This window comes from Orycteropus afer, unplaced genomic scaffold, assembly GCF_000298275.1.
Source record: "Orycteropus afer afer isolate SDZICR_OR568_19922 unplaced genomic scaffold, OryAfe1.0 scaffold00031, whole genome shotgun sequence".
NCBI lineage: Eukaryota > Metazoa > Chordata > Mammalia > Tubulidentata > Orycteropodidae > Orycteropus > Orycteropus afer.
The window spans coordinates 1250337-1262526 of NW_006921618.1; the positions used below are offsets into that span (position 1 = coordinate 1250337).

At 49.5% G+C, this 12190-nt stretch overlaps 1 protein-coding gene across 1 annotated transcript in view; it reads left to right on the forward strand.

Annotated features, from left to right (window-relative positions):
- Positions 1-11842, forward strand: part of ARHGEF10L (Rho guanine nucleotide exchange factor 10 like) — a 164736-nt gene extending 152894 nt beyond the window's left edge. The window contains exons 27-28 of the mRNA XM_007935629.2: positions 9396-9518; positions 11316-11842. Coding sequence (XP_007933820.1) covers positions 9396-9518; positions 11316-11842 — 650 coding nt within the window. The remainder of the gene's footprint in view (positions 1-9395; positions 9519-11315) is intronic.
- Positions 11843-12190: the final 348 nt, after the last annotated feature.

Here is a 12190-nt window from a genome sequence, read left to right on the forward strand (position 1 = left end):
CTGGGTTCTCAATTCTATTCCATTGGTCTATGTATCTGTCATTGAACCAATACCAGGCAGTTTTGACTACTGTGGCTGTATAGTAGGTTTTGAAATCCGGCAATATGAGACCTCCTACTTTGTTTTTCTTCTTCAGTAGTGCTTTGCTTATCCGAGGTCTCTTTCCTTTCCGTATAAAGTTAGTGATCATTTTTTCCATGTTGTAGATATTTTTTGAGTGTCCCCTGATTGGGAGTGGACTCAACTTGGTATGAGGAGTCAACCTTGAGTCAACAGATAAGGCACTGGCCTTGCAAAGCTTCCTGCCTTAGTTTCCTGAGGCTGCCATAACAATGTACCACAAACCAGACATCTTAAGGCAGCAGAAACTTACTCTCTTGCAGGTCTGGAGGTCAGGAGTCTAAGATTAAGTGTTGGCAGGGCTATGCCCTTCTCTCTGAGGGCTCAGGGGGAGAAATCTTCCTTGCCTCTTCTAGTTTCTGGTGGTCCTGGACGTTCAGTGGCTTGTGGCAGCATCACTCCAACCTCCATCTCCATCTTCATGTGGCATCTTCCCTCTGCCTCTGTCTCTGTGTCTCTTTGCTTCTCTTAATAAGGATGCACCCATATTGAATTGGGACCACCTACTCCAGTAGGACCTCATGCTAACTTAGCTACTTATATCTGTAAAGATGCCAGTTCCAAATAAGGTCACAGTCATCGATCCCAGGGATGAAGATGTGAAACTATCTTTGTTGGGGACACAATTCAACCTATAACTCTTACATTTTGGTATGTGGAGGCAGATAGTATATTACTGGCCTTGACCAGGTGGTGATGAAAGGGAGCCACGGTCCAAGCCTCCCAGGCTTACCAGTCATGTTAGACGCTCCCCTGGCTGTGGGCCCCTCGCTGGGTGGAGGCTGCCAGACGTGGTGCTGAACTTGCATTTTCTGAGCTGATGTGAGAACAGGTGTGGGAAGGAGTCACAGCTTCACGGAGCCCCAGGTACTGCTTGTGGCTTGTTGCCAGCTTGGCTGCATTTCCACACTGAATCCACAATATGAATGTGACTTTTTGAGTTTATGTCACATCTCCGGGCTCATCCACCCTCTTGCCTGTTTGATAGCTCCACTCGCATGTCTCCTGTGCATCTCAAAAGACGTCCAAAAGCAAGTTCTTGGCATCAACTCCAAACCTGCTTCTCTCTGTCTTGGTTGACAATACCGCCATCTACCCAGAGGCTTGAGACAAGAAAGCTCCGAGTTGTCCTCGATCCCCACCTTCTCTTTCCACCCACTGTGGTCTGTCAACAGGCCTGTCGGTTCTGCTTCAAAACATCTCTCTACCATGTTGGCTCCTCGTCATCTCATTGCCACCATCAAGCCCCAGCTGCCACCATCTCTGCCATGATGACTGAGGAGCCAGCTCACCAGTCTCCTTGCTTCCCTTCTGTCCCCTTTCTCCTCCCAGTCTTTCATCACACTGCAGCTAGAATACTTTCCCAGAATTGAATTGCACCATTCCCCTGCTTAGACTTTCCAGTAGCTTCTCATTGCACTTGGAATGAAAAGGCACCCCCCCACACACTTTACTCTGGCTTAAGGAGCTCTGCTGGTATAGATGATTAAAGCACTCAGCTGCTAACCAAAAGGTCATTGGTTCAAACCCACCAGCCACTCCACAGGAGAAAGATGAGGCAGTCTGCTTCCATAAAGATAGATAGTCTTGGAAACCTTATGGGGGCAGTTCTACTCTGTCCTATAAGGTTGCTGTGAGTTGGAATCAACTTGATAGCAGTGGGTTTGGTTTGGTTTTCACTCTGGCTTACAAAGCCCCACACATCTGGCCTTAACCTGCAGACCTCCTAGTCATCTCATGTTTGCCCATTGTAGCTCAGCCACATTGACTTTGGTCTGGTCCATCATAGGGCCTTTGCATGTGCTGTTTCCTGGGCCTTCCCTCAGGTATCTGTGTGGCTGGTGCCTCCTTGTCATCTCTCATCCTCACAACTGTCCCCTTCCATCCTTCGGGGCAACAGAGTAAGGATGAAACAAAGGGATCTTCCCACTCACTCTCTGCCCCATCACCCCATTTTAACCTTCTGCTTGGTGTGTATGTTCCTTGTTTATGTATTCAGTTCCTATTTCTCCTCTCTAGCGCTGCATTATTCAATAGAGTAGTTCCTATTATTTTTTCATGAATTAAAATTAAGTAAAATGAAAAGTTTAATTCTTTAATCCCACTAGCCACAGTTCAAGTACCCAATATTCACATGTGGCTAACCTGACCAAATTGGATAGCACAGAGCATTCCCATCATCACAGAAAGTTTTAGAATGTTTGCTTCTCAGGAGCAGGAACACTGTGTGTGTGGTTCCCACTGTGCCTCCAATACCAAGCACAGAGCCTGGCACACTGTAGATGCTTAGGGATGTTCCTGGGGGCAAAGTGAGTGGATCCGAGACATGGTGCAGTGTGATAGATGCTGCTGGGTGTGCCCAAGATGGGAGCCCTCCTTTGAGAGTGAACATGGAGCCACATCATTTTCCTGAGACTGTTTGCTCCCAGGAGGAAGCACACACATCTGTTATTATTAGATACCGTCGAGTCACTTCTGACTCCTAGCAACCCAGTGCAGCAGTACTTTGCCTAGTGCTGTGTCATCCAAACAGTTGCAGCCACTGTGTCAGTCTGTCTCACTGAGGGTCCTTCTTTTTTTTTGCTGATCCTCTGCTTTACCAAGCATGATGCCCTTCTTTAGGGACTGGTCCCTCCTGATAACATGTCCAAAGTATATGAGACAAAGTTACCATCCTTGCTTCTCAGGAGCATTCTAGCTGTACTTCTTCCAAGACAGATGTGCTCATTCTTCTGGCAGTCCATGGTATATTCAGTATTCTTCACCAACACCGTAATACAAATGCACCAACTCTTCTTTGATCTTCCTTATTCATTGTCCAGCTTTCACATGCATATCAAAAGGCTGAAAATACCATGGCTTCGGTCAGTTGAACCTTACTCTTCAAAGTGACATCTTTTATTTATAACACTTCAAAGATGTCTTTTACAATTTGTCCAGTACAATATGCTATTTGATTCCCTTCCCCCCCTTTAAATTTTATTTACAGAGAAAATTCATCTTCCGTATAGCAGCTCACATACACTTTATTTCATGACATTGACTACAATTTCCCACAATGCAACAGCTCCCCCTCCCACTTCCTCCCCATAGTTACCTCTTCCCTGTGTCTTTCCCTCCATGCATTCCTGCCCCCTGAGCTGTTTCCCTGTGCATATATAGCCCTTCTATTCTCCCATGATTGTTCTCTCCAAGGAGTATACCTAATGTAAATGTTCAGTTCATATGCCTATCTTTTGTTTGGCTGGATGCCACAGGAGTAGGTTCAATTCCAGGCCTGAAAGGTAGCTAGGGGCCATAGTCTCAGGGGTCCACCAGGCTCTATCAGACCAGCAAACCTGGTCCCCTGCCCCCCTTTTTTTTATGATTTTGAGTTTTGTTCCACATTGTTCTCCCTCTCTATCCAGGATCTTCTACAAAGATCCCCTTCTGAGTGGTTGACAGTGGTAGCTGGGTGCCATCTAGTTCTTTTGGTTTCATAGTCATACAAGCTGAGGATTGCATGGTGTACCAGTCCCTGGGACTAATTGTTTCCATGTGTCCTGGTTCTTTTCATTCTTCTTTGCTCTGGATGAAGAGAGACCCATTGTTGCATATAGATGGCCACTTGCAAGCTTTTAAGATCCCAGTCACTACTTGCCAAAGTAAGATGTGGAACAATGTTTTGGTATAGTATGTTATACCAGTTGAGCTTGATGTCCCCTGTGACCATGGTCCTGAGCCCATAGGTCCAACTACTCACTTCCTCTGGGTAGTTGGCTCTGGCCAAGAAGTGACTACAACCCTGTCCCTTGTCAGCTCTACTATATATCTGGACATTCTTACAGAACATACAAATACACTTGTAGAAACACTGCCAACCCTATACGCGGTCATGGGCACACTCCCACCCACATAGACATACCTAATAGAAGCTCTGGTAGCATAGTGGCTAAGGCACTTGACTACTAACCAGAAAGCTGGCGGTTCAAACCCACCAGCCACTCCTCGGAAGGAAGATGGGGCAATCTACTTCCATGGTGATACTGCCTCGGCAGGGACCATTCCCTGGAGAAGGATGTCATGCTTGGTAGGGTGGAGGGTCGACGAAAGAGGGGGAGGCCTTCAACGAGATGGATTGATACGGTGGCTGCGATGATGGGATCAAGTATAGCAGGGATTGTGGGGCTGGCGCGGGATCGGGCAGTGTTTCGTTCTGCTGTGCATGGGGTCGGTATGAGCCGGAAACGACTCGACGGCACTTAACGACACAACAACAACACTGCCTTGGAAACCCAAGGAGAGGTCGCTATGAGTCAGGTCCCACTCAACGGCACACAACAACAACAACAATAGTTCAGCCTGTCGACCCATCTATCCACCCATAGATCAGTGTTTGCCTTCACTGACAATGCAGTACTGTAAGTGCAAAAGGGTTCACCTTTGTTGTCTGTACCTCCCATGTACCTCTTTATGTCTTCCTCTTCCTCAGTGTCACCGTGTTGATCACTCACATTTGATACATTGTCCTTCCCTTCACCGAAATCAATACTTGTCTCTATCTATCTAGCAGTATTCCCTCCCCTCCCCTCTCACCCTTGGTAACCAATAAAGAAAATTTCTTTCCATATATAAACCTTTCCTTGACTTTTCACAATAACTGACTAATACAATATTGGCCCTTCTGTGATTGACTTATTTCACTCAGCATAATGTCTTCCAAGTTCATCCACGTTATGCAGTGTTTTGCAGATTCTGTGTTACTCTTTATGGTTGCATAGTATTCCATTGTGTGTATGTACCATAGTTTGTTTATCCAGTCTTCTGCTGATGGGTGCCTAGGTTGTTAGACTTTCCTTGGTTTTGATGTTCTTGACAGTTTGGAAGACGACTGGCCAGGCATGTTGTAGGATGTCCACTATGGAAATTGCTGTTTTTTCACATGACTAGACTGGAGTTATGGGTTACTGGGGGGAAAACCTCAGAGGTACAGTGTCATTTTCATCACCTCATATCAGAAGTCCATACTGCAGCATGATTGATGACACCTGGCTGAGGAAGTGTTTGTCAGGTTCCCAGGTAGGTCAAATCTGTCAATATTTTCTCTTACAGCTTCAGAGTTTCATGTCACATGTAGAAAACCTTCCTCTTCTCTCACTTTCTGCACGTTATCAGTTCTAGTTCTCGAATAAGTCTGATCCTTCTGCCACCCACTGCCTCCCCAGCTGCCTGGCCTTTTGATGCTCCTTGCAACTCCCCAGCCCTCAGGCGGAGTTTGGCCCTACAGAGTCCCAGCACTGGCCTGGGTCTGGGAGTTGCTGGATGCCCAGCATCAGACTCAAGCTCTTCTCCAGCTCTGCTTCTCCCGGGGAGCTGTGGCCTGGGTAGCACCCTGGATGCTGTGTAGGTCCCATTGGTTTCTCAGCAGAGCATCATCCAGTGTAAAGAAGCCATTGGGCATGCATTGCATTTGGGAATAGACAGCAGTGGTCTTTAGCTCCAGGTCAATTTCATGCACCAGCCTTCATAGCTGCTTCTGCATCTCATGCATTCATTGAACTTCTAAGAGAAATTCTGGAGATGTAAAGTGGAGGCACTAAATGCCCGTTATCAGCACTGGGGCCTTGTCCATAGGCCAGACCAAGCATCTCATGGCCATACTGAGTCTTCAGGTCAAGGATGGAGTACATTACTAGGGCCTTCTGATAGGAGTTTTGAATCACTGCCAGGACTCAGTCCAGCTTCTCTCTCGTCACATGGTCATATGTCATCTTCTCCATTAGCTGTCCATCCTCACAGAAGTCATGTGTTGCTGTGCCCAGGAAGCCACACACCGAGTAATCCTTGGTGAGATGAGCATCATACGTGTCAGTGAGAAGCCTGCGTCTGAGTCCCATCTGAGCACAAGCACCCCAGAAGCCTGAGCATCTAGCCAGTGTCCCACACCAACCTTCAGACTGGTGAATTCTGGTCTACACACCAGTGGATGGTTGGTGAGGATGGGCACACTAGTGGCTGTGAATTCCTTCTCTTTGCTTTCTTCCATGGGCCCAGCAGGAAACATACATGTTGTTCAGGAGGCTTCCCAGCGTTGAGGCTCTTCAAAAGCTGCATCTCCACAGTGTCCCACAGGGGCTTCCATTTTAGCCCTGGGGGCTTGTAGGTCATGAAAAGCTGACCCCATTCCTGAAGCCTGTGGCCTGGGCTTAAAGAACAGCTAAGACCTGGATGGAAAGGCCAGATGGCCGCCCCTAAATGTGGCCCTTACAGTGGGCACGTCCATGTTCCTCACCTGGAAGTCGTCATTTGATTTCTTGACTGCTACTTCCATGGGCGTTGAGTGTGGATCTGAATAAAATGAAATCTTTGACAACTTCAGTATTTTCCCCATTTATCATGATGTTGCTTACTGGCCCAGTTGTGAGGATTTTTGTTTTCTTTATGTTGAGGTGGAATCCATACTGAAGGCTGTAGTCTTTGATCTTCATCAGTAAGTGTTTCAAGTTCTCTTTATTCTCAGTAAGCAAGATTGTGTCCTCTGCATATCACAGGTTATTAATGAGTCTTCTTCCAATCCTGATGCTGTGTTCTTATATAGTCCAGTTTCTTGGATTATTTGCTCAGCATACAGATTGAATAAATATGATGAAAGATACAACCCTGATGCACACCTTTCTTGGTTTAAATCCTGCCAAAAAAACAAAACAAAACTTACTGCCATCAAGTTGATTCACTGGCACCTCCCATTGGGTTTCCAACACTGTAAATCTTTACATAAGTAGATTGCCTCATCTTTTTCCTGCAGAGCAGCTGGTGGGTTTGAACCACAGACCTTTTGGTTAGCAGCTGAATTCTTACCTACAGTGCCACCAGGGCTCATTTTTTAAACCATGCAGTATCTCCTTATTTTGTTCAAATGACTGCCTCTTGTTCTATATACAGGTTCTATGTGAGCACAATTAAGTGTTCTGGAATTCCCATTCTTCATAGTGTTATCCATAATTATGGATAACATATATTTACACACAATGGAATTTAAGTAATTTGCTCAAGAGCAGCGGAGCATTAAAAGCACTGTTGTTGTTGTTGTTAGGTGCCGTTGAGTTGGCTCCGACTCAGAGCAACCCTGTGTACAATAGAATGAAGCACTGCCCAGTCCTGGACCAGCCTCACAATCCTGGCTGTGCTTGAGCCCATTGTTGCAGCTACTGTGTCAACCCATCTCTTTGAGGGCCTTCCCTTTTTCTCTGACCCTCCACATTGTTTTTTTTTGTTTGTTTGTTTTTGTTTTTTTAATTTAAAATGGAAAGCTCTAGACTGGAATAAACAATAGACCTTTGCTCTTTTCCTATCCCTGTGTTTCTTGGCTGGGCAACCTCTTTGAACCTTAATTTCCTTATCTGGAAAATGGGATCAACACCTGTGTCTTGCATGCATCTCAGCTGTTGAAAGGCTGTGTCAGATTAGAGCAGGGCATGCGTGCTTTGGAAACCCTGAAGCACCATTTCTCAAAGTGGGGTCCCCCAGACTACTGTCATTGGAGTCCCCCTGGGATCCTGCTAGAAATGCAGTTCTGGGACCTCCCCCAAGGGTGGCCTAGCGGTCTGCAATATAATAAGCTCTCCTGGTGATCAGGTTTGGGAACCAGTACCATTTCAAATATATAATGTGGCATTGTTCTTGCCAGGAATGAATTCGAATTTCCTTTCTGGGGAGAATCCAGCCCACTCAGGGGCAGAAGGGTTCTGTCAGAAAGCGAAGCAGCCATTTGAAAAGGCAGGAGCTTGGTGAAGCCTGAAGGGGCATGGCAGGGTTGTCCATGTGTGCTGCCACATAGGGGGCCTGTAAGAGCCTGTGGCTAGGACCCAACGCCTCTCAGGCCCTCTGGGCAGGCCTCCTCCACTCCCAACCTTTCCCTCAAGTCCATTTCCATTGACCAGAATTGTTTATAGAGTAGAAATAATGATAGTGTGTTGTTGCTGTTGTTCAAGTTGCTTCTAATTGAGGGTGACCCCATGCACAACAGAATGAAATGCTCCCCAGCCTTGTACCATCCCCGTGAGTGGTTGGTGATCTGACTCAGGATCCACAGAGATTTCATTGGCTGGTTTTCAGAAGTAGATTGCCAGGCCTTTCTTCCTAGTCTGTCTGAGCCTGGACACTCCACCGAAATCTGTTCAATATCACAGCAACATGCTACCCACCACTGACAGATGGCTGGTGGCTGCATATAAGGTACACTGGCTGGGAATCAAACCCAGGCCTTCCACATGGAAGGTGAGCACTCTACCACTGAACTGCCAATATCCACCACCATAATAGCAGATGGCACTTCTTGTGCATGCCCGTGCCGGGCGGTGGGCTGAGTAGTTCATATTCCTGGATCCATTTAATCCTCAGGACAGTGTTAGGAAATACTGCTATCAGCATCTCCTTTGACCAGTGAGGAAACCATGGCACAGAGAGATTTGGGGCTGGCCCTGGGTCATGTAGCTAGCAAGTGGCAGAGCCAGGGTCTGAGCCCAGCCACCTGACTCCAGGGCCCATGTATTCCATACTGCGCACTCCTCTGTAAAGAGGGGAGGCCCCACGGCCCTCTCTACCAGTAGATTGGTAAATTGATATACTTGCTACATGAAGAGATGGTGCAGAGGGGAGCGTCAAGGAAGAACTCATCGGGCTTATATCCAGAACATGCCAGTTCCCAGCAGTCGGGCCTGGAATGGCAGGGTGCACTGGGCCCTCGTGGGAGAAGTGTGCACATAGGCAGAATGGCAGGGCCGAGTTGGAAACAGCACTTCACGTAGGGGCTGTCAACAGACCACCAACTCATGCAGCTCTCCTGGCGCCAGCCAGCCCCCTCCCCGTGCCTCCTGCCTGTGTCAACATCTGCCTCACCCACGTTGTCTGGAGTCCTGCCCCTTGCCAGTCCTCTCTGCCTTCACTTCTCAGCTGGCTCATTGCACCCCTGTCCTGGGCCACCCTTGGCTGACTCTGTGCCCAGAGAACCCTGCTACAGTGGACTGAGAGCTTGCTCTGGGCCAGGCACTGTACTTTAGGGCATTCCCTCATTGCATTCTCGTCGCAGCCCATTTTACCGATGAGGAAAGTGAGGCTGGGTGGCGGGGAGCACAGCGCTGTGCTTTCCAGGGGCCAGAACCCAGCCAGATCAGCTCATGTGCCCAAAGCTTAACCACAATCCCAGTCAGCTTCTTGCTGGCGTGAGAAGAGCTCAGACTGTCCCACTGCTGCCCTCCAAGGGGCTGGGTCCCTCACACTGACCTCTCTTCCTACAGGCCAGAAGCATTTGTGTGTCACCAGCCTCCTGATCTGCCAGGGTCTGCTCTGGGTGGGCACTGACCAGGGTGTCATCGTCTTGCTGCCTGTGCCCCGGTTGGAAGGCATCCCCAAGATCACAGGTGAGCCTCAGCCCTTGGGCAGATGTTTATGTCTCTCTTCTGATATAGGGATGGGGGCCCAGTCTCCATGGTGCTCTGACTTTGTAGGTGGCCCTGTGGCATAGTGGAGTGAGAGAATTCCAGGCCCACAGTCTTTTATCTTCTTTAAGTATCTGAGTTTTCTAATCTGCCAAATGGGAACAAGAGTGTCTCCTGCCAGGTTGTTTGGAGACTGGGTGAGGGAACTACCTATGGTGCCCCACTCACAGCAGAGACTCCTCTGGACTCCTTCTGTTCCCTCCACCAGCAATTTCAAAATGTCTAGGGGCCCCTAGGGACACAGGCCAGCCCCTTCATAGGGGCCATGTGCAAACGGTTTCCATAGATAAGAGGAAGGTCTGCCCTGCCCCAAGGCCTAGGAGAATAATTACCCGTGATGTTTGGAGCCCTAGTCTCTTCCTTTGCCCTGAGAGTGAAGATAAGTGGTCCTCTCCCACTGCTGCCAGAGAGCAGGTGAGCTGAACTCAAGGGAGTCACCAGAGCTTTCCCGCCAGCGCAGGTAGCAGTGGGCCCCGCCTCTTGGAGTCCAGGTGCATCTTGGTCAGCACAGGTGTCCTTTGCCTCTAGAAAGGAATCCTGAAGTGACTCCAGACCCTGCTGAACTCGGAGATTACTTGGACCAGGGATTTAAAAAAAAAACCCTCTGGGAAGAGAAAGAAGGGACACAAGCAGCACCCTTAAGAAGCTGAGGGACAAACTGCATGCACACAGAATTGGGCTTATCACTTCAGAGGGCTTGCAGTGCCTTCTGGGGGGCACAACCTGGATGATTTTTCCCTCCAGGGGACATCTGTAATGTCTGGAGACTTTTTTTTTTGGTTTCACAACTCGGGGTGGGGGTTTGCTACTGACATCTAGTGGGTGGAGGCCAGGGATGCCGCTAAGCATCCTGCAAAGCACAGGACAGTGCCCTCAACATGGAATCGTCAGGCCCAAGAGCTAGAGCTGGAGTCCCTCCACCAAGGAGATGCCCTTCATCCAGAGATTTCCTGTTTCATCAGATGGGGCATTTTGTTCATCCCAGGGGTTGTCCTGGGGCACAGGGTAAATTGCGCAGGGAGCCTGCCCTCAAGAAGCTGACAGTCTGGTTGGGGGTATTATAGTCTGGAGTGGCCGCTGCTTTAGTGAAGCCTGGTCCAGAGGCTGAGGGGCCTGGAGACAGGAGTGACCCATTCTTCAGGGGTACATTCCAGAAGGATTAGCTGTGGAGGAACTTAAAGCTAGGCTCTGAAGGACGATCTGTAAAACAGGTAGAAGGGAAAGGTGTTCTGGGCAGAGGCAGTGGCCAGAGAAAGCAGGGGTGTGTGAGGGTGGCTCAGACGGGGACTTGCAGGAGCTTCTGACTGAGGTTTCCCCAAGTGCTTCACAAGGTCACTCTGTTCTACTGGAGTCTCTGGATGATGCAAATATTTAACGTGCTGGGCTGTAACCAAAAGGTTGGAGGTTTGAGTCCACTCAGAGACACCTTGGAAAACAGGCCTGATGATCTATTTTCAGAAAACCGAGCCCTGAAAGCCCTGTGAGTGCAGTTCTGCTCCGGCCCACACGGGGCTGCCGTGAGTCGCAATCGACTTGAGGGCAGCTGAGTTTTGACCCGTTCCATTCCCCCAAAGAAAGTTTCCTGGGACATGGGCTAGCCCACCCCTAGGCCCACAGCCTCATAGCAGTTACAAAAAAAAAAAGCAGAAAGTCCTCCAAGAATGAAGTATGGATGCCATCTTTAACGCTCTGGGCCTTTGGGGCCCCTCCTTCCTGCAGGGAAAGGCATGGTTTCACTCAATGGTCACTGCGGACCTGTGGCCTTCTTAGCAGTGGCCACCAGCATCCTGGCCCCTGACATCCTGCGGAATGACCAGGAAGAGGCTGAGGGCTCACGGGCCAAGGAGGACAAGACAGACGGGCAGCCCCAAGAGCCAGTGCCCACACCTGAGAGCCACATGGGCTGTGAGCTGACGCGCAAGAAGGGCATCCTGCTTCAGTACCGCCTGCGCTCCACGGCCCACCTGCCAGGCCCACTGCTGTCCGTGCGGGAGCCGGTGCCTGCTGACGGTGCGGCCCTGGAGCACAGTGAGGAGGACGGCTCCATCTATGAGATGGCTGACGATCCTGATATCTGGGTGCGCAGCCGGCCCTGCGCCCGCGACGCCCACCGCAAGGAGATCTGCTCCGTGGCGATCATCTCTGGTGGACGGGGCTACCGCAACTTTGGTGGCGGCGGGAGGCCAGCTCCGTGTGGGGAGACGGACAGCACCCTCCTCATCTGGCAGGTGCCCTTGATGCTATAGCTACCCCCCTCCCCAGGGGGCACAGCGCAGGCCTGGTCTGCTGTCAGGGGCCTCTTCCAGCCATGGGTCCCTTCCAGGGACCTCCACGGAGCTGGACAGAGAGCCTATGTTCTGGCACAGTGGAGGAGAACCTCCTCTTTTAAAAAAATATTTCAGAGTGTTCTGGGGAGGGGTCTTAGGGTTTAGGAGAGGGAGGACACCTCTGAAGGAAATGGCCTTCTTTTTAAAAGCAAAAAACACAAAACCTCACAGCTGCCTAGCAAGCCCAGCCCTACTCTTCCAGGCCCAAGTTGGGCTTTGAGGTGCCAAGCGCCCTCCTGGCAGGGTATATGTGTGAGTGGATGAGCG